The sequence below is a fragment of the Brachyistius frenatus genome, unplaced genomic scaffold, assembly GCF_029030835.1.
Source record: "Brachyistius frenatus isolate BFR_SWC_R1_liver_20210118 unplaced genomic scaffold, ASM2903083v1 Contig_388, whole genome shotgun sequence".
NCBI lineage: Eukaryota > Metazoa > Chordata > Actinopteri > Embiotocidae > Brachyistius > Brachyistius frenatus.
This window is the reverse complement of record NW_027210987.1, coordinates 10001-35000: the sequence shown is the minus strand read 5'-3', so window position 1 is coordinate 35000 and position 25000 is coordinate 10001. Positions and strand designations below refer to the sequence as shown.

General features: G+C 42.4%; 1 protein-coding gene and 1 long non-coding RNA gene across 4 annotated transcripts in view; one reads left to right on the top strand and one right to left on the bottom strand.

Annotated features, from left to right (window-relative positions):
* The window catches only part of ranbp10 (RAN binding protein 10), a 27794-nt gene extending 21448 nt beyond the window's left edge, over positions 1-6346 (top strand). Inside the window, exons 11-16 of one of the 3 annotated variants that reach the window (XR_011312303.1) lie at positions 959-1098; positions 1382-1530; positions 2386-2497; positions 2694-2835; positions 3069-3114; positions 6002-6346. Coding sequence is in view for 2 of the 3 variants with exons in the window: in XM_069724653.1 (XP_069580754.1) it covers positions 959-1098; positions 1382-1530; positions 2386-2497; positions 2694-2824 (532 nt within the window). In the remaining variant the exon portion in view is untranslated. Of the gene's footprint in view, positions 1-958; positions 1099-1381; positions 1531-2385; positions 2498-2693; positions 2836-3068; positions 3879-6001 lie in introns of those variants that run through there. The other 2 variants (XM_069724653.1, XM_069724654.1) reach the window with 2 other exon arrangements.
* On the bottom strand, positions 5570-5879 carry LOC138636591 (uncharacterized). Its single transcript, XR_011312304.1, has 2 exons — positions 5726-5879; positions 5570-5627 (listed from the first exon to the last, which is right to left on the bottom strand). It is a non-coding gene; the product is annotated as an uncharacterized lncRNA (long non-coding RNA).
* Positions 6347-25000: the final 18654 nt, after the last annotated feature.

The window sequence follows — 25000 nt, the reverse complement described above, 5'->3', positions numbered from 1 at the left end:
CGTAGCTTCCAGTTTTGAAAAATGAGGCCAATGCAGAAGTGTGTTAAGCTGCAATACCAGCGAGTGCCACTAGAGGTCGGCTCCAAAAAGCCTCCGGCTCCATAGACTCCCATTCAACTTCTCTCATCAAATCCAAAGTGAATAAAATGTGTCCATCAGTTATCTCGGTGTTGTTAGCTAAAGTCACTCCTTCTTCTTAGTTTTCTGGAGGTCCATCTGAAAATAATCCCTCATTCATTAGAAAAGAAGATTCAAGAAGACCTGTTTTTGGGGGCGTGTCTGTTTGATTGACAGGCCTGTGGTGCAGTCAGGTTACAGATCGGTGGGTGGGACGTAGTATCGTCAGGTTTCCAATCAGATCGAGTCAGATCCACCACTCGCTCATCCCCCCTTCATCCCCCCCATTTTTCCCAAATATGGTCACTTCCTGCTCCAAACCGTCGCTGCTGCTCGAGTTCAAGCCACTCTGGTTTCCATCCAGTTAATATACAACACCCACAACGCAGGCTGTCGGCGTCCACAACACGATGCATCATCTTCTGTTCTGTTGACAGCTGATCGTTAAACGAGCCACTAGGGAAGCTCCATCATCAATAAATCATCGCCGCAGTCGTTTTGAAGGCATTAATATGTAATCGCTGTAAGCAAATAAAACAATTACCGAGAACAGCCGGCTGCAGAGCGTTCGTTTTCGTACGCTGCGCACATGCAGAGGGATCTGCAGGCCTCGGGCGGTTCACGGTGAGCAACACAGTACGGCGTGTTGATGGAGCTCCTCTGAGTCGGTTTAATGAGGGGGAAAAAGCAGCATGTTTCTGACTGGATTGAAAATCAGACAATAATTTAATGCCATAAAATATTTCTCTTCATGACGTTTTGTGTGTGTGTGTGTGTGTGTGTGTGTGTGTGTGTGTGTGTGTGTGTGTGTGTGTGTGTGTGTGTGTGTGTGTGTCACCAGTGACAGTGAGATGGAGATCGAAGCGGAGCACTACACCAACGGGGTCGTGGAGGGCTCCTCGGCGCGGATCATGAACGGCACGTACAAACACGAAGAGATACTTCAGCCGGACGACAACAGCATCGGCAACGGGGTCACGGGTACACACACACACACACACACACACACACACACACACACACACACACACACACACACACACACACACACACACACACACACACACACACGGAAAAAACCTACACTTATACCAACAACTTCACACTCTTTTTTTTCTTTTTCTTTGCTCTTTTATTTGCCTCTTGATTTTTAATTTTTTTTTTTTGCAGGATGTTTGTACAGTGTGTGTGTGTGTGTGCGTGTGCGTGCGCGCGTGTTGTTTAACTCTTCCTGCACGTGTGCGTTTTGCGTGTCGCCCCGCAGACGAGGGTTGCACTAACGGCCGACAGCTCTGCGGCGGGAACCAGGCGGCCACGGAGAGGATGATCCAGTTCGGACGGGAGCTGCAGGCGCTCAACGAGCAGCTGTGCCGCGAGTACGGCAAGAACGCCACGCACAAGAAGATGCTCCAGGTACACACACACACACACACACACACACACACACACACACACACACACACACACACACACACTTAAATATTATTCACACAGCGCCGTCAATCATGTTTTACAAGCTGAAATAAGACCGTTTAAATGCACGAGAAATAAAAATGGTGAAAAAGTAACAAGAAAAACCAATAAAAATAAATTAAATCAATCTAAACGAGATGCAATAGATGGAAGACAACGGTGAATAAAAACAATCAAGAGGGACGTGAACATTTTAAAAGAGAAATAGACAATATGATAAACGCCTGAATAAAATAGATAATGGCCATTTTTTTTAATCATTTTTAATTTGACGCCTGGATAAAGAGATACGTTTTTCCTCCTGAACGAACAACTAAAAGACTCAAAGTGTCAGAAATCATTTAATAAATCTGTCAATGTGAGTTCCTGGAAAAATGATAGAACCGGTTCTGGTACCACAAAGGTTCTTTGTTGTTTCTTTAAAAAAAAAAACAGTTTACAGATGTTATACTCATTTTGTTTTGTTTTCATGAAAGCAAAACCTCCACAACAAATTCAACCCCTCATGGATGTTTTATTTCAGTCAGGTGAATGTTTTCTCCTTCTAATATTTGACCACCAGGGGGCAGAAGCTTGTCATTTTGCACATACAAACTTTTTTTTGTCTTATTTCATCTAGTTTTGTCTCTTTTTTTTTTTTTTTATTCTATTCAATCGCTGCTGAGTTTCCAAACTTCATTTCCCAGAATGCATTCAAAGACTATACAGTCTGACTCTGACTGTGTGTGTGTGTGTGTGTGTGTGTGTGTGTGTGTGTGTGTGTGTGTGTGTGTGTGTGTGTGTGTGTGTGTGTAGGATGCGTTCAGCCTGCTAGCGTACTCCGACCCTTGGAGCTGCCCCGTTGGCCAGCAGCTCGACCCGACGCAGAGAGAGTCGCTCTGCTCCGCACTCAACAGCGCCATCCTGGGTAAAAAACAAATAATAATAATTATTGATTATCTGCTGGTTTTTTGAAGAGTAAAAGTCAGTAAATTATAATTGAAACGAATTAAATCGGAGAGAACATTATTATTATTATTTTTTTAATATATATTCTTTAAAAAAAAAAAACGATGCCCACTTCTCTCTTGTTTCATGTGTTTGTTTGTTTTTCTTTCCTCCAGAGTCCCAAAATCTGCCTAAACAGCCGCCGCTGATGTTGGCGCTGGGCCAGGCCACCGAGTGCGTTCAGCTCATGGCTCGGGTCCGGTCCGGTTCCTGCTCCTTCGCCAGAGTAGACAACTTTTTGCACTAGCCCAGGTCCAGGTGAGGAAAAAAACAAACACTGGTGCTCTTGGAAAATAAGAAACCTTTATTTTTGTGATCGGAAATTGTTTCTGAACAGTAAACGCGCCCCTCCCAAAAGAAAAACAAAACAAATTAAATATTCTTTAAATTTCCTCTTTTTATTTATTGTTTGTATGTTATTGTCTTCGAACTGCTTCGTGCGTTCGTTCATTCGTCCCCTGACCTGCAGCATCGTCCCCGTCTCTCCACAGGTTAATGTTAAAGTAGCACTGAGAAGAAGAAGGCATGTCCAAGCAGGTAGTTGTCATGGCGACGGAGGAGAGAAAGAGAGAGAGAGAGAGAGAGAGAGAGAGAGAGAGCGTGTGATTGGTGCGTTTGGCTGTCCGAGGATGGACGGACGGACGGACGGAGGAGAGAGAGAGAGAAGAAAGCTTCCTTTTTAATTTTAGTATTATCAAATAAAGAAATGTGTGACACTATTTAAAGATAATTAATTATTATATTGTTTATCTAGCATTTTGTTTTCTGTTTTTTTTTAATAATTTTTTTTAAGTTCCTTTTTTTTGTGTCAGTTTGTTGTGCTCATCCTGGACAAAAACACAAAATTGTAATTCCCCTTTTTTTTTAAATTATTCTTTTACTTCTGTTATTTTTAATGGGTGGATTTTTGATTGCCTACGATCAGTATTTTTTTTTTTTTTTTGCTCTCACTGTCGTTCACCATATCACTGGACCACTGATAGTGACCCCCCCCCCACCCCCACCCGCCACCCTCCCCACCCACACATCCCCACCCCACCCCCACACACCTGTGGAGGCCGTCCTACCTAAAAAAACCCTGAGGTGCATTTCATCCTTCTTTTTTTAATAAGATATAACACCTTATTGTTCTCGAGTGCATCGTTAGCTCCGGTCACAGCTCACTAAAAAACAGTTTAAAAAACAACAACAACTAGGGATCTCAAATTGTACCAGAAAGGTACAACGTGGCTGTATTTTGAGCAGAAGTCATATTTTTTAGTAAAATAGCAAATAACAGGTTATTTAACCAAAGAACAAAATACATCCTGAAAAAGAGCATCAAAATAACATCATTTAAAACACAAAGAAAAAACTAACAGGAACCGGGGGGTTGAATTTTCAAACATTGGAGGTGTCGCAGATTTAATTTGACCGAGTAACAACCGCGCCGTCGACCAATCAGTGAGGTGGTTGCAGGTGTCGCCCCCCCCCCCCACTTCCTCAACTCGTTGAGAAAATTGGTATCAAAGTCAGACTTAACGAGCGCCACTGTGCTTTGAAAAAAGAACAAGTCGAGTCAGCTCGTTACTGCAGTCTTGAGTTGTTTTATTTGAGTTTGTCCTCCTCCTACGTCCTCCACAGCCCGACATGCTGCGTTCAAGGTGATGCTGCGTTTACAGTTTCAAATTAAAAAAGGGGGTGAAGTCATTTTTGCCAAAACGGGGAGGTGTCGGTACTTTTCAGGTGATAATTAAATAAAGTCTTTTCTTTTCATTTTTGATTTCAAACTGAGCTCAAAGTTCAACTTCATCCCGGAACTGATTTACAATCCGAACTTTAACAGTGATGGAAAACAAAAGGTGTTTAAAAAAAAATATATATATATATAGATCTATATATCTATATATATATATATTATTTATTGTTCGGTTTGGCCGCGATGAGATTTACACACACGAGTCAACACGTATTGTTTGTGTCGTTACTTCTTTGTTTTTCGGAGTCAGATTAGCAAAAACAAAACAAGTCGTCAGACTTTCAGCCACTTTGTACAGAATCCAGAAATTAAATAAATCAGACATTATGAAATAAATTTTAAAAAAAACACCGTCAATATCTGCAGAAGTAAAACTGGCGGTTTTTCTGAGATGAGTTCCAGCGCTGCCCTCCCTCCTCTTTTGTTTTTACATTTTGCTCGTCGTCAGTTCTGTTTCAAACCATTTAAATGAGATTTAATCAAACCTGCGACACGTCAAAATGTCCGCCGTGAAAAAAAGGTCAATTAGCTTCATTTACTAGCTTACAAGCTTCCTCGCAAGTTAGAAGCTGAGCTGACGAGACCGAGCTGGCTAACTCCAGCTGGTCTGTTTGTTAGCCGTCTTCCAGCCGACGAGTTTCAAACCAGCAAAAACAATCTCAACAAAAACTCATCAGCTGCTACGTAGTAAGTGAGTCGCTAACTTTAGCCCGCGACTGACTTCATCGTAAGTTAGCGAATCATCCGGCGGCTGATTTCACTCACTGGAAAAAAATGATTTATTTCATAACGTCTTGTTATTTAGATTTTAATATAAAACACGTCTCCCTCAAAATCGAATTTAGTCATTTTATTTTAACGCCATTGTAACGGTTGTTTATTTCTAAAAGTCGAGAGCATCGTTTACGTAAAAGAGGCAAAAAACAACAACAACAACAACCTCCAACTCTAAACGCGACTTTCCTTCACATCATTTTATGGGGTTTTGATGACGACCTTTTTCTTTTCGTCTGGACGTCACGGGACGCCACGAGCTCGTCGCCGCTTTATCTCATGACCCGCTTCATTTCAAACGTCTCGTGGCTTTTTGCCCTGAAACTGTATATTTCTGTTCATAAGGAGAATTTACGTCTGATTATTATTAATTCCTGATGAAGTGAGATGTGCTGTTTTTGTTTTTTTGTTGTTGTTTTTTTGTTTTTGTTTTTTTGCAAGTGTGGGGGTCAAATGTGGTCAAACCTTTTACCCAGCTGGTTTTCTTTTTTTTTTTATATAAACACCTTCTGCTATATAGTACGAACTATTCTAATAACTACACACACACACACACACACACACACACACACACACACACACACACACACACACACACACACACACACACACACACACACACACACACACACACACACACACACACACACACACACAACAGCTGTAAAGGACTTCTGTTACACACTCTAGAAAACAACAACTTCTGTTACACACCTTGTAGGGAACGAGTCGCCCAGCTGTCCTTTTTGTGTTTTGAGCCTGGGCGCCGCGTCTTAGCGCCGTTTTCCACGCAACCTTTTCCTACACCCCCCCCCCCCCCCACTTCCCTCCCTCTCCCTCCCCCACCCCCCCGCGTAGACAAACCACTGACGAGATCAGTGAGCGTTTTTTTTTTTTTGTTTGTTTTTTTAGGAAAGGAAAGACGGGAACAGTCTCCGAGGCGATGGGATTTTTTTCGAGGTGTGCACAAAATTTTTTGACTTGTCATGGATTTTGATTTCATATTTTGACTTTTGAGTTTTAGCAGAAAAAAGAAAAATGTAAAAAAAAAAAATTAAAAAAAAAATTGTGAAATGAGTTACCCCTCTACTTAGCATGACTTTTAAACCTTTAAAACAATATAAAAAAAAAAAGGAAAAATGATAATTGATTAAAAAAAACAACTATGTACTGGAAACATGTTAAAAAAAAGAAGAAATATTGTATTCTGTTTAATTTTGACAGAATTATTTTTATTAAAATACACCCATAAGCATATGATTGATCTCCTGTTTTTATTTGGTGTTTTTTTTCTATTTATTTATCCAGACATGACGACATTCTGCTTCTTGAAATTAAATCATTTTAAACACCTCAGATTATCATTTTGAAAATACAGTTGACATTTGCTGAAGTACTGAATTTACTTTACTTTTTTTTCTATTTTTTTTTTCATTAGTTTACTCGAGTATTTCCACACAATGTTACAAATCAGAGGGACATTTTTTTTTTAACTTTGACTTCACTGCATTTATTTCACAGCTAAAGTTACTTTATGTCAAAATTTTACACACAAAATATTATCAATTTGTTTTATATGCATTTTTTACATGGCGATTATATAATTCAACAGTATATAATAATTTATATAAGATCGTTTCGACATTTTGCATTATGAGTACTTTTACTTTTGATACTTTTAAGTACACTTTGCTGACAGTACTTTTATGTGTAAACGAAAACAATTTCAGAGGTATTGGGTATTTGATCTGACTTCTTTTACCACCACTGCAAATAATAAACAAGTTGCATCTAACAAAAATATTAAAGTAATCTTGTGATGAATCAGCTGTTCACCTTCACTGATTATTGGAAAAAATGTCCTAAAATAAATTTTAAATAAAAAATAAACGCGCTGGTTCTTCACTGAACAACAGCTGACGTCGGTCTTTATCGCTTTCAACTTCAAAAACGTACCTGTACTACTCTAATAATCCAATAAATAAGTGTTTACAGTAAATTCTGGCTTTATTTATCCTTATTATCACTGCTGTACTTTGGACGGACCGCATGTTGCCGAGCAGCCGGCCGGTTTCAGACTTTTTTTAATTAATTTAAGATCCATAATACTAAAACTATTCTAACAGAAGAAAAATGAAGTCGAAGTGAATAAAATTGCTGCGAATCAATAATTAAAAGTAGCTGTGAGATTATTTTGTCTGGTCTCTGTGAACTGAAGATGTCAGAACAAAGTTCAGTTTATGTGCTGGAACAGGTCTGAATAACAAGTTTGTGACACGTATACAGATTATATTTCTGGGATGTTTTACAGCGTTTGACCAGCAGAGGGCAGAAAGAGGCTGAAGAACACATCAGATACACTCAGATCAACACGTTTATACTCAAGTTTTAAATAAAGACATATACACGCAGTTGGAGGTTAGATATTAGATCTCATCCTCTTATGGAATATCTTTTCCTGAATTTAATTGTTTTCAAGCTGTCGAACTCACCGTGATGATGAAGGTGCATAAATGAAGACTTTTTGAGCACAAAAATAAAAATCTTATTAGCTGTTTTAGTTGTATTTCACCTTTTAAAGAATTGTGACCGTTTATTTACACGTTCAGATGTTGCTTTAACTTAATATTTAAAAGAAAATCTCTTTAATGGTTATTTATAATGTCTTTTTGTTGAGTTTTTTTTTATTGCTTCATTTATTTTCTAATGGCCCTAATTTGATTTAATTCTATATCTGGTGTCTTTGAATTCTGTTGTGCAGCACTTTGGTCGACGTATGATGTGTTTAAATGTGCAACACGGGTTTAAATAAAACTGGCTCAAATCCTCGACTTCATTTATCGTAACGCAAAATCAGAGAGCCAACAAAACGGACATAATATAGAAGTTTAACGCCAAACTCAGATTTCTTTTTGCACCGTTTTTTTCCTACCTGGATTAAGACACATTTTGGATATTTATATATATTTTTTTTACACATAAAAAAAACCCCACAAATTTAAAGTCTGTCGAGGCTTTGAAATCTGCAACAACTCGGTATGGTAATGTGTGTGTGTTTTTCCCCCTGTGGATGCCGGGGTCAAGGCTGCTGAGGGAAGTGGGTGCTCCACTGTGTAAAAGGGTTTTACGCGTCCTTGTAGCCGAACAGAGAAACACGTAAACAAAGAGTAAGCTTAACCCGTTCGACTCCACCGATCGTACACGAGCGGTTTGCTGGATGCGGGTTTCGTCTGCCTCGTGGGGGGGCGGATAAACCGTTTTTTTAAGTGGATGCTGAGGGGGGTTTAAAAAAACAAAAACAATAACAACAAAACAAACCAAGCGGTAAACACACGTGGCTCTCGGAGGCCTTCTCGGACTCCCAAGTTGAGCGACACGCTGGTCGTCCTGGAGGTCAACGGTTCAAACGCACTCTTGGAAAAAAAAAAAAGCGCCCCCCCCCCCCCACCTCCCCCGTCTTCCCACCTGAGCCTTTAATTATGCGCGAGTTGAGAGCTGAACATTTCCAACATCGCATGTTCGACCGCCCTCCATCCTCAAGACCCTCTGGCCTTCACAATTGGGCCTGAAGCAAAATACATAAAGGGGGGGGGTTGCTATGGTACACGTTGGTCACCATGGCAACGTGCCATAGCGTTCTCAGAGGTGGGTGGTGGAGGAGGAGGAGGAGGAGGAGGAGGGGGGAGGTGGGGTTGTAAACATAAAACACACAAAAAAAAAACCGCCCACTCCTTATTGCCCCAATCGCTGCGATGCATATTCATAGTCACATGCGAGTCATTAGGGCGATGCGTTTTATTAGTCAGTCCAGCTTTTTTCCTTTTTGGCTTTCGACTAAATAGTAATTACTCTGGAGAGTGGGTGGGTGGGGGTGGGGGTGGGGGGTAGGATGGAGACCCAGCCTGCTCTCATCCAGATTGTAATGGCTTCATAAGCGCCGCTGATTGAATTGATTGCCGCCGTCGGGAGTCCGGCTGAGATGATGTACAATGAGGCAGAATATGCAGCACGCAGAACGTTTAATGAGCGCGCACACACACACACACACACACACACACACACACACACACACACACACACACACACACACGACACAAGGCTACAAGGCTCTCACCTTTTTTTATTTATTATTTTCAGGTACAAGTTAAAAAATGTATACAGCAGGAAAAAAATTAAAAAAAAAAATCATATGTTACAAGAGGTGACGGCAAATAACGAGAAAAGGCACAATTGACTTTTTTTTTTTTTCCGACGACACCGTTCGACGAGGAAATGTTTGGGTCGTGCAGCTTTAACGGGAAATACGCTCTTACAAATGTCTAGATTTGCACATATAAGCGCAGTTTCAGAATCAGGAAAAGAAAATGAGGTTGCACGTGCACAACTAGAGAATGTTTTCAGTATTTACCGGGACAAGAAACGAGACGGTGGACGGTCTAGAAGTATTTACGGGGTCAAGATGAAACTGAAGCCGCCGCTAAAGCTCAGTAAAACCGAGAAATTCGGTTCCTGCGCAACTGAACTGTAATCGTTGATATGTTTTGAAGATAACTGACGAGACCACGAGTATCAGTTGACCCACGAGGAGCCCGAAAAAAAAAAGTCGTTATCAGCTGGATTGATGACGTGAATTCAAACTGCAACAAGACATTTTCTAATAATTGAAAAAGTAAAAACAAAATCAATAAATAAACTCTCATTTAAAAATATATTCCACCTAAAAACATCTTCAACTCGGTCCGGAGAAATGAAAATGTATACAAAAAAAAAAAGCCTTCTTGTCTTCACCATCGGGACAAAGTCAGAAAAAAACCTCCAGCTTCCACTTCTGCTTCATAAAAACTATAAATTAGAGTAAATAACAGACTTGGAAAGCACGAGTCGGTGACTCTGACGTCATTGAACCTGTTTGAAAAAATTATACAGCTGCAACTCTAATTTGATGCAACGGAAATGAAACTCACACGAAGTGTATCTACATTTAATTTTGACCAAAATATCCAATCTCACGCTGACAACGTTAAACTTTTTATTTGTTGAAGATTGCGGTTTAGTTCAACACAGAAAAAGTCTCGAGACACATGTTTAAATATGTTTAATCAAATCGACAATCTTTTCCCGTGTCGGCTTTGTCCACCCTCCATCCACCCCAACATCCTCCCAACAAATCCCAATGCTTTGCGAATGTAGTGTAGAAAAGCAACTATGCTTCACCTAAACGTAAAAGGGGAAAAACAATTTGTTTAGGAACTTCATTTCCAGGAGACACATTTGAGATATGAGCATTTCTGGAAAAACATTTTCGGGGAAAAAAGGATTGAAATAAAGTTAATTTGATCATATCAAACTCTTTTCTTCACTTCTTCTTCTTGGCCGAAGTCATAATGTTTTCAGGGTTGTCCGACGTTCTTTATCTCTGGAACGCCTCGAGGGAGTTTCTTCAAATTTGGCACAAACCTTCACTCGGTCCCAAAGATGAACTGATTCGAATTTAGTGGTCAAAGGTCGTTGTGACCTTACAAAACACATCCGTGGCCATAACGCAAGAATTCACCGTAACCATGTCAACATTTTCTAAATTTTGAAAAGGAAAACGTAATTGCGTTGGTACCAGTGGAGCCACAGCGATTGTCTGGCAAAGTATGTTCCATGCTCTTACTGATTTACATGTTTTTATTTTTACAACTTGGTATTATTACAAAAAAAAAGTGTTTTACACCCATCAGTCCACTAGAGGGCACTGCGTCAGAGTCGCCTTTCGCCTCAGATCAGCATGAAACAATAAAGTGCCTCGGGTTTAGGCACCGAATCCGGATTGGGAAATGGTTCGGGTTAGGAACAGATCACGGTCTGGGCTAAAATAAGTAATACTCCTTTTACGTATGTCCCTTAAGTTACTTAAATTATGACTCGTAAGATAAATACGTTACGTTACGTAAGTACTGTACTTAAAAGAAAAACCTCACGTTGCTTCCTCCCGGACTCGAACGCCGGTCTCCTTCCTACCGTCGTACATGCGTGTACTTTTCACGCCTCTCCGTGACAAAACGTGACTCTGACACGGCGCCCTCTGGTGGATCGGTGTGATACCAGCCGGATCATTAAGACGTTTTTCGCCGCTACCGACAGTTCACATGCGTTTCAAACCAAAACTCACATCTTGAGGATTATCAGTTTTCTAATACAATCATTGACGAAACACACGAACGAAGACGAAAAGTCAAACCTGTTTTGCTGATTGTAGATGTTAACGAGGAAGACTACAAAATAAGAAAAATGGGGTGAGGAAGGGCGTTCGGGCGTGAAACACTGAGGTAGACTGTGACTTGTTGTCAAAAACGTCAATTTACAACAACAAAATCACTAGTCTTCCACACTGTGTCACACGGTTTTTATCTGTGGGGGAAAAAAAAAAATACTGAAGATGTAACAACTCATTTAAACATGAAGGATCGTTCATGCAAAGAGAGGATGTTTATTCATCCTTTAATCACATCAACACATGCACTTGACGCCGCATAACGACCGACCTAAACGTGTTGGCACTTTATTTCGTCGCATTCATTACGAGAATCAGTTTCTTTTTTTCTTTTTTCTTTTTTTTCTTATTCATCAAACGTGGTGCAAAAACCGTCGAGGGACATTAAGGCACTTTGGATTTGCACGTGTTGACGGCGACAGGAGGAAACAACATACTGCGGGAGAGATGAAGCGACCTCGATGAATTCATTTAGGGAGCCGTGGTGAGGATGATGATGGTGGCGGTGGTGAGGATGATGATGGTGGCGGTGGTGAGGATGATGATGGTGGCGGTGGTGAGGATGATGATGGTGGCGGTGGTGAGGATGATGAGACACAAACAGTCTGGCTGCTTCAGCGTGAATCCCAACGCCGCTGTAAAAAAAACACACACAAAAAAAACGGCAGCGTCGAGTAGAGATCTAAAAAAAAAAAAAAAACCAGACGGAGGAAGACGAGCAAATGTGACAGAGGGGCTGTTTTTAATAACAGAAAGAGGAAAAGGACACTAGTTTAATCTCCTGGTATTGGTTCTGTAAAGTTCTACCAATAAAGACGGATCTCGGCAGGATGAAGAGGAGGGAAGGGAAGGTCAGGAGGAAAGGAAAGGAAAGGAAAGGAAAGGAAAGGAAAGGAAAGGAAAGGAAAGGAAAGGAAAGGAAAGGAAAGGAAAGGTGATATAAGTTGCGAGGGAAGGAACAAGAACAGTGAAAGGTAAAAGAAATGATGTAAAATTGAAGGACAGGAAGGAGAAGGAAGCAAAGGACCAGGAAAGGAAAAAGAAGGAAAGGAAACTCAGGGAGAGGAAAGGAAAGGAAATGTAGAATGAGTTGCAAGGAAAGGATGAATAACCAGTAAAAGACAAGGAAAGGAAGGAAAGTTGAAGCATAGGAAAGGAAATTGAAAATGGGGAAAGGAATTGAAAGAAAAGGAAAAAGAAGGAAAGGAAAGTGAAGGAGAGGGAAGGACATTAAAGGAAAAAGAAGTTTAAAGACGGAAAAAAAGAGAAGAAATAGAGAGGAAGAAAGAGAAAGGTGTTGAAAAGGAAGGAAGGAAGGAAGGAAGGAAGGAAGGAAGGAAGGAAGGAAGGAAGGAAGGAAGATTGAAACTCAGCCAGAAAACCAGGAGAAAGAGGAGAAAAGCCAGGAAAGGAGGAGCAGAAAGAAAAAATAACTGATTAAGGAAATGACAAGAAAAAGGGAACAAAAACAGGAGGAAGAGGAAATTAAAGGAAAAGAGTGAAGAAAAAAAGAAAGACAGGAAAGTGCGGATGAATAAAGCGGCGAGATAACCGTTTGCGGTTTGTGTTGCGAATGACAAATATCCTGTAAATGAACGATGATGGCTTGTTTAGCGGGAGGCGGCCTGCGGTGTCGCCGCTCCGTCCCATTTCCTGTTAATATCGCCGCCGTCGGCCTCGCCGACCTCTCGGCCGCCGCTCGTCTATTTTATTAATCTTTCACGGCAAAAAAAACCAACAAAAAACGCTTATTTCTCTCGCCGGCTTCGGTGACCTTTCTAATGTTTCGTGGACTGTTTTTTTTTTTTTTTTTTTTTCTCAAAGCTTCGATTGAATGAGTCGCTCGTCTTTAATTAACCGTTTCCACGAAGGTCGGGAAGACTTCCTCGTCTAATGACGGCCATCTTTGCACCGGGTGGACGTTTTTTTTTTGTTTTTTTTTTTAATGCGACGGAGGAAGTGCCGGAGCGGCGGAGCAAAACAGTTATCAATTTGGAGAGCTTTTGGTCTCTGTGACCTTTTTTCTTTTTTTTTTTCTTGTCTGTCAAGCCCTGAAACACACACACACACACACACACACACACACACACACACACACACACACACACACACACACACACACACACACACACACACACACACACACACACACACTGCTGCCCTTTTTGCCGATCTCAACAAAGGTCGGTGACACGGTGACATTTGGAAGTAGATGAAATGACCGGCGGGGTCGGGGAGTGCTGCGGATAAGAGCTCTTAAGACCTGAAGAGAGAGAACACACACACACACACACACACACACACACACACACACACACACACACACACACACACACACACACACACACACACACACACACACACACACACACACACACTACCTTTCCATTCACATCCCTCCGCCCTTCGGAGTCGAGGCACCAGAGGATCCAATCACACGTCGGTCTGAAGCCCGTTAACGAGCGACAGACTCGCGGCTGCTGAGCTGTTAAATGTATAATTTGAATATTTCTGATATTATCTATAATATATATCTTATCTACGGCGGCAGGAAAAAAAACAAACCCAAAACAACCCAACCTCATCTCTCTGAGGAACCCTCTTCTTTTGTCTTCCAGGAATTAAGTAACTAATTCTCCTTCTCGCCGCCGACACGCGTGATTGATGTCCGAAACCACAAGAGGACGAACGGATTCATAATAAATCATAAATTCTGGACCGTTTTTGCGAGAACGATAGTTTGTTCGAGATCAAAAAACAAATTGAAAAAACCCAACCCGTGGTAAGTCCTCGAGTTCCCCCTTTAATGATGGCGTCGGAGGGTTGTTAGCGTTGTTAGCATTTTTAGCTCGTTAACTTTAGTTCAGCTGTTTTTAGGCATAATTATCTGTTTGTTAACTTGAGTGGACGACCTGCTACACGTGTGGAAAAAGTCAGGACGATGTCCAGAGTTTATACCAAAAAAAATAAAATAAATTGTAGCGTGCTGTCGGTATTTTCCTGGACGGAGACGTACGATATCATCTTCATCTTCTATCTCTTGACTGTGTGCTTTTTTTTCTTTCGACGTGTCGTACGTGTAAAATAAACGTCGTTCCACTGGACGATAGTTTCAAAAAAACACAGTCGGGGTTTTAGGGAAAAGATCTGGTTTGGGTTTGTTGTTTTTTAAGTGTTTTCCCGAATCTGTACTGTTTTGTTTTTTGTTTTTTTTAAGGAAAGGCTTTCTAACTATAGATAAAAATGACCCGTTAGTTTTTCTTTTTTAATAAAAATATGGATAAATTAGAAGTCAAACTGGAAAATCTGAAGCAAACATGACAAAATGTTCCAGCGAAGGTTTTTAACTGGAATATTTTTACCCCAACGATCGAGCAAACTTCAAAAAGATCCTTTCACAAGACGACGTTTTAAACTTACATGCGGTCTGATTTTCCGTCATCCGACCAAATCCAACATTTAAGTCTTATTACAACTGATTATTTTAACGATTAACTAAAAGGAGATCCTCTTTCGGACTCGCCGCGGCTTCGCACCTCGATTGTTCTGGCGGGTTTTGAACCCGCGCCGCCTCCGCACGGCGCCGCGCCGCGCGAGTCCGCCATTCAACAATGGCCTCGTCAGCGGCCGCCTGTCAAGACCCGACAATGCTCGGAGTGACAGCTGCCGTCCCCGCCGAGTTTCAGTTACAGGAGCCGTTGAATTTTTTTTTTTTTTTTTTTTTGTCACGCACAATGCCGCGAGGCAACGCGCCCATAAAAAAAAAAAAAAACCTCCGCCGGCTGCATTGTCCGGGTCACGGCGCCGAGCGGGTGAGTGACAGCTACGAGTTCATTAGACCCCGCCGCTCGCTCTCCTTCTCTCTCTCTCTCTCTCTCTCTCTCTCTCTCTCTCTCCTCAGTACTCAGGACGAGCCGCCGGGTTGGGGGTACCGAAGATCGGCGACCGCCCGGTTAAACCCGCCGACACGTTCCAGGGATCGGCTGCAGCCTGCTTCTAATTCTCACATTAAAAAAAAAAAGCATATTAATAAATAACGCCCCCCCCCCCCCCCCCATAACTTACTAGCTATCTGTCGTCTCTCTGGTCTTTCTGGACGACTCGGGTCGCCGACGGTACTCAGACTCGCCGGATTGAAAAGCTCGGAGGGGCGAGAGGTTTGGGGACTATTATTATTCTCTGGACCGCTGAATAGTTGTATGTCATTAGAGCGCGGCTGAAATGATGTTCTCCACTTTGGGATGAAGGTCTTTTCACTCAGAGCCCCCGAAGAGAGAGAAATAACCGGGAAGAAGACGGTGACGTTCAACAATGAAGCTGACGAGCGTGTTCAAGGACGGCCGGCTTTCATTTTCTCTTCTGGTAATGTTCTATATTAGACTAATGTTCAATTAGGTTGTCAAGGCCTGTTAGTGAAATGTAATTCTTATACAGTGGAAAATAAAAGAAAGAAAGAAAGAAAGAGTCTTTAATCGTATCCCATCATGTCCGACGTGAATCATTTCCCCCTTTACATGTACGGCAAGCTAATCAAATCATTAAACCGGCCGCGCGCGACGATGAATTTTCAAAATAGGTTAAAAGATTTCACGTTAACGACACGCAGACGGAGAAGCTCTCCAGAGCCGAGGGCTTCATCTCGATCCGCTCCGAAGGCGGCGGCCGGCATCTTTTATAGAAACGGAGCCGCGCAGATACGGAAGGAAAACGTTGACCAAGTCAATCGCTGTTATCGGAAACGACGAACGCTCCAACTCAGACGTTTTGTTTGGCCGTTTTCTTTTTGCTTCATTTTATTGATTTATTTCACATTAAAACATCCGCAAACTGGAAAACACACTAAAAGGGAGAGAAAACGTCCGTCTGTGGTTTTTGTTTTTGTTTTGTTGACCTTCTGATTAAAACATCATTGGCCAATAAACCTGCAGGTTGTTTTTTGTATTTCTTGCTCTGAAGCTCGGGATGCTCTCCGGCGTTAATGCAGAACATTACGTCTGACCGGCGGAGCCTTGAACGCTCGCCTCCCTTTTTTTATTTCTTTTTTTTCTTTTTTTTTTTTATATCCGAGGCCGAACTCGTGTTAAAACCTCTTGAAAATGCCACGAGGGCAGAAACCATCTCTGGAGTTGACCGGCTGTTTACGACGCAGTTGTTGGAGGTAAAAGACAAAACAACAAATAAAATTAAAAAAACACAAACGTTCAACGAACGGACCAAAAAAACAACAACAACAATAACAACAACATCTCTCTTTCGGAAAGGTTTCCTCTAATTCTGTAGATTTAATTCCAGAAATCAATTTGGGGAAAATAGATTTTACTTTTGTAAAAATGATCATTTCGGTGAGAATCCACGTTATAAATCTTCTCCCCACTTTCTTTGTTTATCCTTTTTAAATTTCATTTCCTCATTACCTTCTTGGTCTTTTGCTCCTTTTCCTCTCATCTTCTGTCCCTTTTTTTTTTTTTAAATTTTGTTTTATCTTATTTTCCTTCCTTTTTCCTTTTTCATGTCCTCACTTGTCTTCTCTTTCGCTCTCTATTCTCACACTCTTCCTCCTCCTCCTCCTCTTCCTCCTCCCACCTCCTGCTCCACCTGCTTTGTATCGATTCTGTGTTAGTGAATTCGGAGCTGGTGGTGGTGGTGGTGGTGGTGGTGGGTGGGAGGGGGGAGGGGGGGGTGTATAATGTCCACTGAGCGGAAGTGAGCAAACGTGGCTTACTTCCTGCACAGCGTGGCGGTCCACCATCTCATCACCCGGGGGGGTCATTCGTCCGCCCGCCATCACCTCCATACATCCTATTTTTTTTTTCCTTCTTCTTCTTTCTAAAGTTGCTTTTCTCTCTCTCTCTCTCTCTCTCCAACCTTAAAGACCAGGTCGGGCTGCGGGCGAGCGAGAGCCGGCACCCCGCGGAGGGTCGCCTCAGGCCGATCGTTAGCGGTCGCCCTGCGGTTGACTTCAATTCGCCTGCGGAGACGCGGCGGCGAGAAGACGCGGCCGGCCGGCCGGCCTTCGGCAGCTCTCGCAACATTTACACTTTTATATTTAAGAGAGCCGAGCCGCCGCATTAAGACGGGAAAAGTTGGGTTTTCAGGTTTCCGGTTGAATTTTTTTTCCCTTCAGTTCAGGAGTCTGTGGTGTTAAATTGTGTGCAAGAAAATCCAAAAGTAAAATGCCTTTTGTTTTTTTTAATATGCAGCATTATTAGTTATTTTAAAAAGTCAGTCAACATCTTTCACATTTTTTGGATGTCGTGAAGCTGCAAATAATACCGACCGACCCCGCCGACTCGCTCTACATATTGTGACTGCTATTATTGTGGCGGTGGGTGGGGGGGTGGGGTGGGGGTGGGGGGGTGATGTCACTGAGCATGGTGACAGTTCAAGAGGAAGAGGAGGAGGAGGAGGAGGAGGAGGAGGAGGAGGAGGAGGGATCAAAATCTGCAGAGTGGGTGAGATGGCATGATGATGGAGAAACAGCAGGAGAGAAGAAATGGAGACAGAAAAGAAGAAGAAGGAGGAGAAGGAGGAGGAGAAGAAGAAGGAGGAGAAGGAGGAGAAGAAGAAGGAGAAGAAGGAGGAGAAGGAGAGAGGAGGAGGAGAAGAAGAAGGAGAAGGAGAAGGAGGAGGAGAAGAAGGAGATGGAGAAGGAGGAGGAGAAGAAGAAGGAGATGGAGAAGGAGAGCAAATCTGAACGAGTAATCGACAACGCGCCCAACAGATGATTGTTGGTAATGTATGTGTGTGTTTATGGAGAGGGAGGAGGGCAATTATGTATAAGCCCCCCCCCGACCCCCCTCCACCACCACCACCACCCCCACCACCTCCTCCAACACCTCCTCCACTCTCCCCCCCCTACCCCCTACGGCGGCCCTGATGGGACACAGCCTTTCATTTGCTCGTTGCGGTAATTGGTGTGAGGGGGAGGTCCATGTGTTCGGCTCCCTCTGCGTCTGTCGGAGAATTAGAAAAAGGAATTCTCTGAAGAGCGCCGTCGTCCAAGACGACACGTTTCCACCATCCGCCCGGCGACCGAACAGATTTCATCTCCTTTTCTTCCGTCCTCCTTTTCCTTCGGCCACCGGCGTCCATTAACGATTTGCAATTCTAAAAAGATCATTTTATATTGTGATGAATTTTATTTTTTGTGCCAAAGAACATTTAAACAAATCAGCGTGTGAATTAATAAATTCGGGAATTAAGTCGACGGCTCGCTCTCGTCTCTTCGTGACTGGAAAACGTGGGTTTCGAATCGGTTTACGATTAATCGGCGACGTGAGGATGAGTTGAAAAAATTAAAAAAAAAACACCTTCGACTGGCGTTGGGAAACCAAACTGCGTAACGAGACGTAAAAACCTTCACTCGATGCCTCTTCGGTTCAGTTTCCGTCTTTAATGCTTTTGTTTCTTTAAAAAAATGTAACTTCACGCCCTCCAAAAAAAGTCACGTGAAAACAACTGAAATAAGAATCTGCGTCAACGGCAGCTAGGAGGTAGTTTATCTGGTGGTCGTCCAACAAACTCGATTATTACGACGTCAAAGTGTTCAAATTGATGAATTGAATAACGTGAAACTAGCTAGCCTGTTTTTTGGGTTTTTTTTTTAATCTCCGGTTAGCAAGTTAGCTTTTAGCACAACGAAGCTAGTTGATTGATATTTCTTTTCTTCTTCACGATAATATTCAGCCGCTGCCTTATCAATGCAACGCAATTATTAACAACATCGGAATTCAACTCAATAAAAAGACAATCAAACAAAACGGCGGACAAATTAGCGCCAGGTGTTAGTTGTTTGGTTTTTACTTGTTTTCTCTTTTTAAAGGTTTAAAAAAAAAAAAGCCTATTGTGGCTTTAACTAAATCGGCGCTTTAATTACTGTTTTTTTTTGTTTTTTTTTGCCTTCGTAGAGCAATTTCGATTACGATCGATAATCGTTACAACAAATTGCTCTTTTATTCTCCGTTGGGCGAAAAAAAACATCGCGAAAATATCACAGGCTTTTTGTTTATTCTCTTCAGAGACATAAATAGAGGGATGGGAAAAAAGAAAAAGAAAAAGAAAGAAGCAACAACATCCAATTTGTGACACGCTCGGCGTAAAAAACAAAAGACGAGGTCTTCGCTCGGAGAAACAACGGCGCCGACGGTGTGCCGTCATCACGCCGATGGAGTTTATAAAAATGCTGCAAATGCATTTCGGGACGGATATAAAGGAATATGAAACAGAGCTGTCTAAAATAATATGAGAAGTATATGTATATATATATATATATATACTGTGTATATATATATATATATTTAACCCTTTGGCAGCCTACTGAAGAGTGAATGAAGGAGTCTGTGATCTACAGTCACGGTTTGGAGAGTCGCTGAAGGGGAGAACAGAGGAAGCAGCCGGACCGCTGACCTCTCACCGAGGAGCATCCTGAACACCGATGGCCTCCGACCAGAGCTCGCCGCGGGGGGAAGAAGCAGCCAGAGAGGGGGAGGAGGTGGTGGGAGGGAGGGAGGGGGGGGCTGTTGCTGGAAGAGCAGCAGGGAAGGTGAGCTGGAGAGAGGCGAGGGGGGGGGGAGAAAAAAGAAAGTGATGTGGTGAAAGGAGGAAGAGGAGGAAGAGGAGGAGGAGGAGGAGGAGGAAGTGGTGTAAGAGAGGTGCAATGGAGAGGAGGGAAACTGGGGAGGGGGGGGGGTGAGAGAATAAAGGTGCGACGGAGGTATTAAAGTCGAAATGAGCGACATACGGAAAAGGTGAAGGAGGACTGAGGCCGAATCTTTTATTGGAAGATTGTGTTTTTGTTTTTTTTCTTTTATCCGACTCGCAGCTGGTCGCCAAACTACGGCCGACAATAACGTCGCCATCAAATCGAGGACAAAAATAAATAAATAAATGAAAATCACATCAGGTGTAAAACGCAGTTCGGATCCCGTCGGCCGGCAGTAATTTCGGTGTAAAAATAAAGGTGGGTGGAGGTGGTGGTGGAGGTGGGGGGAGGTGGGGGGAGGGGCTCCACCCCCCCTCCCTCCACCCGCTGCTTGTCAATATGGATTTGTGAAGACACTTGTAAGACTCAACCAGCTGAACTGAACAAGACGGAGAAGTGCTTCCTGTCAATATTAATCATCTTATTATCAGAGGAAGTGATGCGATGAGGACGGGGGGCGGGGGGGGGGGGATGTTTGTCCTTTCAGGTTTGTTAGATAGTGGAGGGAGGGTGGTGGGGGAGGGGAGGGTGGAGGGAGGGGGTTGATAAGAGGATGGAGATAATGACCATTTTACTACAAAAAAATTCTGTCCCTCAAAAGTTCGTGAAGGTTTCTTTCCTCTTTCGAAGTTTCTATATATTGACGCAATCTTCTCACGGGTTTTAAAGTGGGCGGGGCTAAGCTACAGAAAAGGGGCGGCGTCATATAATTTTTAGACCAATATCGGAATCTACGATGCCGTTTCTCTCGGAGCTGCTCGGTAATCGCAATCTCTCCGAAGTCTACTGTTATCTTGGGATACATATATATATATGAATATATATATATATATATATATATATATATATATATTCCAGGTGATGTCCCACAAAATCATAGAAAAAAAACATCCTTTCTCAGAAAGCTCACACTGTTTCTCAAAAAAACACCAAGTACAAAACCACACACACACACACACACACACACACACACACACACACACACACACACACACACACACACACACACACACACACACACACACACACACACACACACACACACACACACACCAGTTCAGACCGTGACATCAAGACAACGTTTTAAAACGCTTCCTGCTGGTTTTCCACCGCTAGGCGACGAGCACCTGTGCTGTCGCTCGCAAACAAAGGTTCCTAGCAACTGTCGTCGGGGGGGAGACGTCGTCGGGATGCGCACCTGTTTGATCTGCCGGGACCCCGTGTGATAAGTGGCCCCGGTAACCATGGCGACATGGGATATGGGATGGATCCATGCGGTGCTATTGAATGGCCTTGGATTATAAACACACAGACAGAAACTTAGGAAGCGCGCACACACACACACACACACACACACACACACACCTGCGGATGCTCGACAAACAAACAGCAAAAAAATAAATAAATAAATAAACAGGATGCAGATGACACGTCGGCTTTTCTCACCTGCGACGCGCGACTCGTAACGGACTTCACACGTGGAGGCAACGTGTGAAGAAAAGGCCTCGCGTTTAAAACAAGAAACACACACACACACACACACACACACACACACACACACACACACACACACACACACACACACACACAATGCAACGCGTGGCCAGAGAGGAAACGAGGAGGCAGATGGCCGACGAGTTACTCACGGCGTCGCAGGTGGACGAAGGGAAGAAACAAAAAGAAGAGAAGCTGAAGAACTTCGGACGTCGACCTCGGAGAGTAAAAACAAAAAAAGAAAAGGAAAAAGTTAATCGTTTCAAAAACAGCAATACAGTCACACACACACACACACACACACACACACACACACACACACACACACACACACACACACACACACACACACACACACACACACACACACAAAATAGACAAAACAAATGTGCACACAGGAACACGTCGTTTGTGGGCGCTGTTTTTTTTTTTTGTTGTTGTTTTTTTTTGACAGAAGCGTGAAAACGTTGAAAATACAATTAAACACCGACATCGACGCCTTCTGTGATTATCGCTTTCTCTTTTTCTTTTTTATTTTTTTTATTTTTTTTATTTTTTATTGCCATCTGATACGCGACGACGTGAATAGTTACCAATAAGCACACGTGTGACGAAGCTGTTCTTGCGCTGCGTTTTTTTTGTTTGTTTTTTTGTACTCGTTGTTTTGTGAAAGCATTGAAATGTAAACGAAGCCGACGATCCGTGTTGTTTGTCTCCGGATCGTTTTCGCAGATTTAACACGCGCAGATCAACCGGCGCGCGGTAGGGCACAAAAAAAAAAAAAAAAAAAAAAAACAAATCAACAACGTCGTACCGACGCGGCACGTGACCCGGATAATGAACCCCGACGACGACTTGTCCTGTATTTACAACGGCGGGATAATCAGCGCGTAGATGTTTCCTCGTCTGCCCGTTAACAAGGAAATTAATTATATTTTTTTTTTCTGTCATTCTAGAAATACTCGCTTATCGTGCTCGAATTAATTATGCGATACTGATTATTTTTCCTCTCCAAACAAATCTAATAATTTCCGCATGAATTAAAGCTTTTTACATTATAGTTGTCGTCCTTTTTTATTTATTTTTTTACTCCCACGTGATGCAGATCTCCCTCCACCCCTCCACCCCCCTAAAAAAAGCTTCTTTTTCATCCTTTTTAATTGCACTTAATCTGTGTTTTCCTTCACGCTGACAGTCGAGCTGCTTTTCTGAAAAGAAAAAGCTTCCTTATCCGTGACTCAACCCTTTTTTTTTTATTTTCCCCTTTGCATCCCTCGCATTTTGGTGTTTTTTTTAATTTATAATTATAATCAGCTAATCGGTCAGGCAACACCATCACTCATTCTGCCCTTTTATATATAAATATATATATAAATATATTAAGAAAATAGGAGAATAACAGCAAAAGGTGCCACAGCTGGGGATGAAATGTCAAACCGGATGAGAACCAGCTTGGTCGATTTTTTTTTTCCCCGTCTGAAACGACTGTCAATCACGGTTTTGATCTGGACGTGCGACTCGATCGGTTTACGGCTCAATTAATCCATCTTGATACTCCGGCTTCCCCTTTTTCTTTTTTCTTTTTCCTCCACGCTGAGCCTCGTGTTCGTTGTTTTTCTCCAACCTGTCATAATTAGGACGTCGTACCACCTGTCAGTCACTTTTTCTTATTTTTGTATTTATTCACCTTCTCAGTTCGACACTGACACCGAGAGGAAAGAAGAAAAAAACAAAAACACCTGAAAAAGTTCAACAGACGGTTTTCACATGTTTAAATTTGAGGAATGTCGTTTTAAAGTGTTAGCGAGGTAAACATGGGGAGGTTTGGTATTTACGGTGTTTGGGTTTTTTTTTCCACAAATTTTAAGTTTACGCTCCTTTTAGGTTTTTCTGTTTGTTTGCGTTTTTGAGTTAAAGGTTCAAAGATTTCTTTGAGTTTAGTTACAGTATATTAACCAAGATTCACATTTTCCCAAACTTGAGTCATCGGAAAAAAACAGTTTGAAGAATCCGAGAGTTAAAACCACTTTAATTATTCATATGTAGCGTTATAACTATTAAATGTGAGTATTTCGTTGTCTTTACCGACTGATTTTTGTTGTTTTTCGTGTGTACTTACGTTAAATCGGACGTATCGGAGCGTTCGGAGAAAAACTAAACCGAAGTAGCGAACTGTCGGTTGCGATCGTAGCGAAGCGGACGAATAACGTAAACGTTCTGCCGTCAGTTTGCCGCCAAACACACAGACAGGAAAACAAACTGGTGCTTTTCAAAATAAGAGCGTCAAAAACAAAACTGTGGAACTCGAAGGGAAAAAAAAAAATACAAAAATAAAACCGCAAAATTAACTTTGGAGCGAAGCCGTGGTTAGCTGAAAACAAAACATACGTGGTTATTTACTAAATGTATTGGTGGTTTTGTTTTTGTTTTAATCTGGTAGAGCAATCGTTTATTATAATATCCGGTTAAATTACCTGTAATAACGGACTTCGTGAAACGTTTGCTCGCTTATTCTGTCAAAGATTCGATCTGAGGGTAAGTTTTGAAATCGCTTGATGGCGTTATAATCGACCAGCTGACGAGCATTTAGATAACGAGCTTGCTACGTGGCGCCGGCAGGGCCGCTAACGTTAGCCTGCGGCTAAATAAGACGCTGAACTGACACCACGTTTACCCTCCAACAAACATTTATTCAACATCTGACGTTGTATAGATTACTGAACTGACACCACGTTTACCCTCCAACAAACATTTATTCAACATCTGACGTTGTATAGATTAGAAAATTGCTGCCGAGGGACTCGACGCTCGTAAACCGATGACGGAAAATGTCCAAAAGTGAGTAATGAACGACGGAGAGTCGAGTACACAATACAAGCAGATGGGAATCGATTCGAATCGGAGTGACTGAGGTTTGCTTTGTGCGAATACACACTTTCAAATTAAATTGGTTGATAAACAACAAGTTGCTGCCATTTTACTGGATAACTCGGTGACAGAACCCCCCTTAACCCCTCAACCCCCCCTCAACCCCTCAACCCCTCAACCCCTCAACACCCCCCCCCCCCAAAAAAAGAGTTTTTCCTTTAACATTTTACTCGTCTATTAAAAACAAAAATACTTTAAAAAAAAAACAACGAGTGTTTTGTTTGTTTAGACTCTGAGAAATTGGAAATATGCCCCCTCCACCCCCCACCGACCCCTAATAATTTTCCTCTTTTATCTCCCATCTTCAAGCAATCCCACCTCCTCCTCCTCCTCCTCCTCCCCCCTCCTCCCTGTCTACTTTCCTCCAGCGAATGAAAAGGCCACATCAAACAATGGATTTATCCTGCTCCCTAAGTAGATGAGGGGGAAAGAGAAACAACGGGCGGAGGTTGAATCAGCGAAGATGGGTGGGTGGGGTGGGGGTGGAGGTCAGAGGGGACCAGGTGTAGAAAAGGGGGGGGGGACCTTT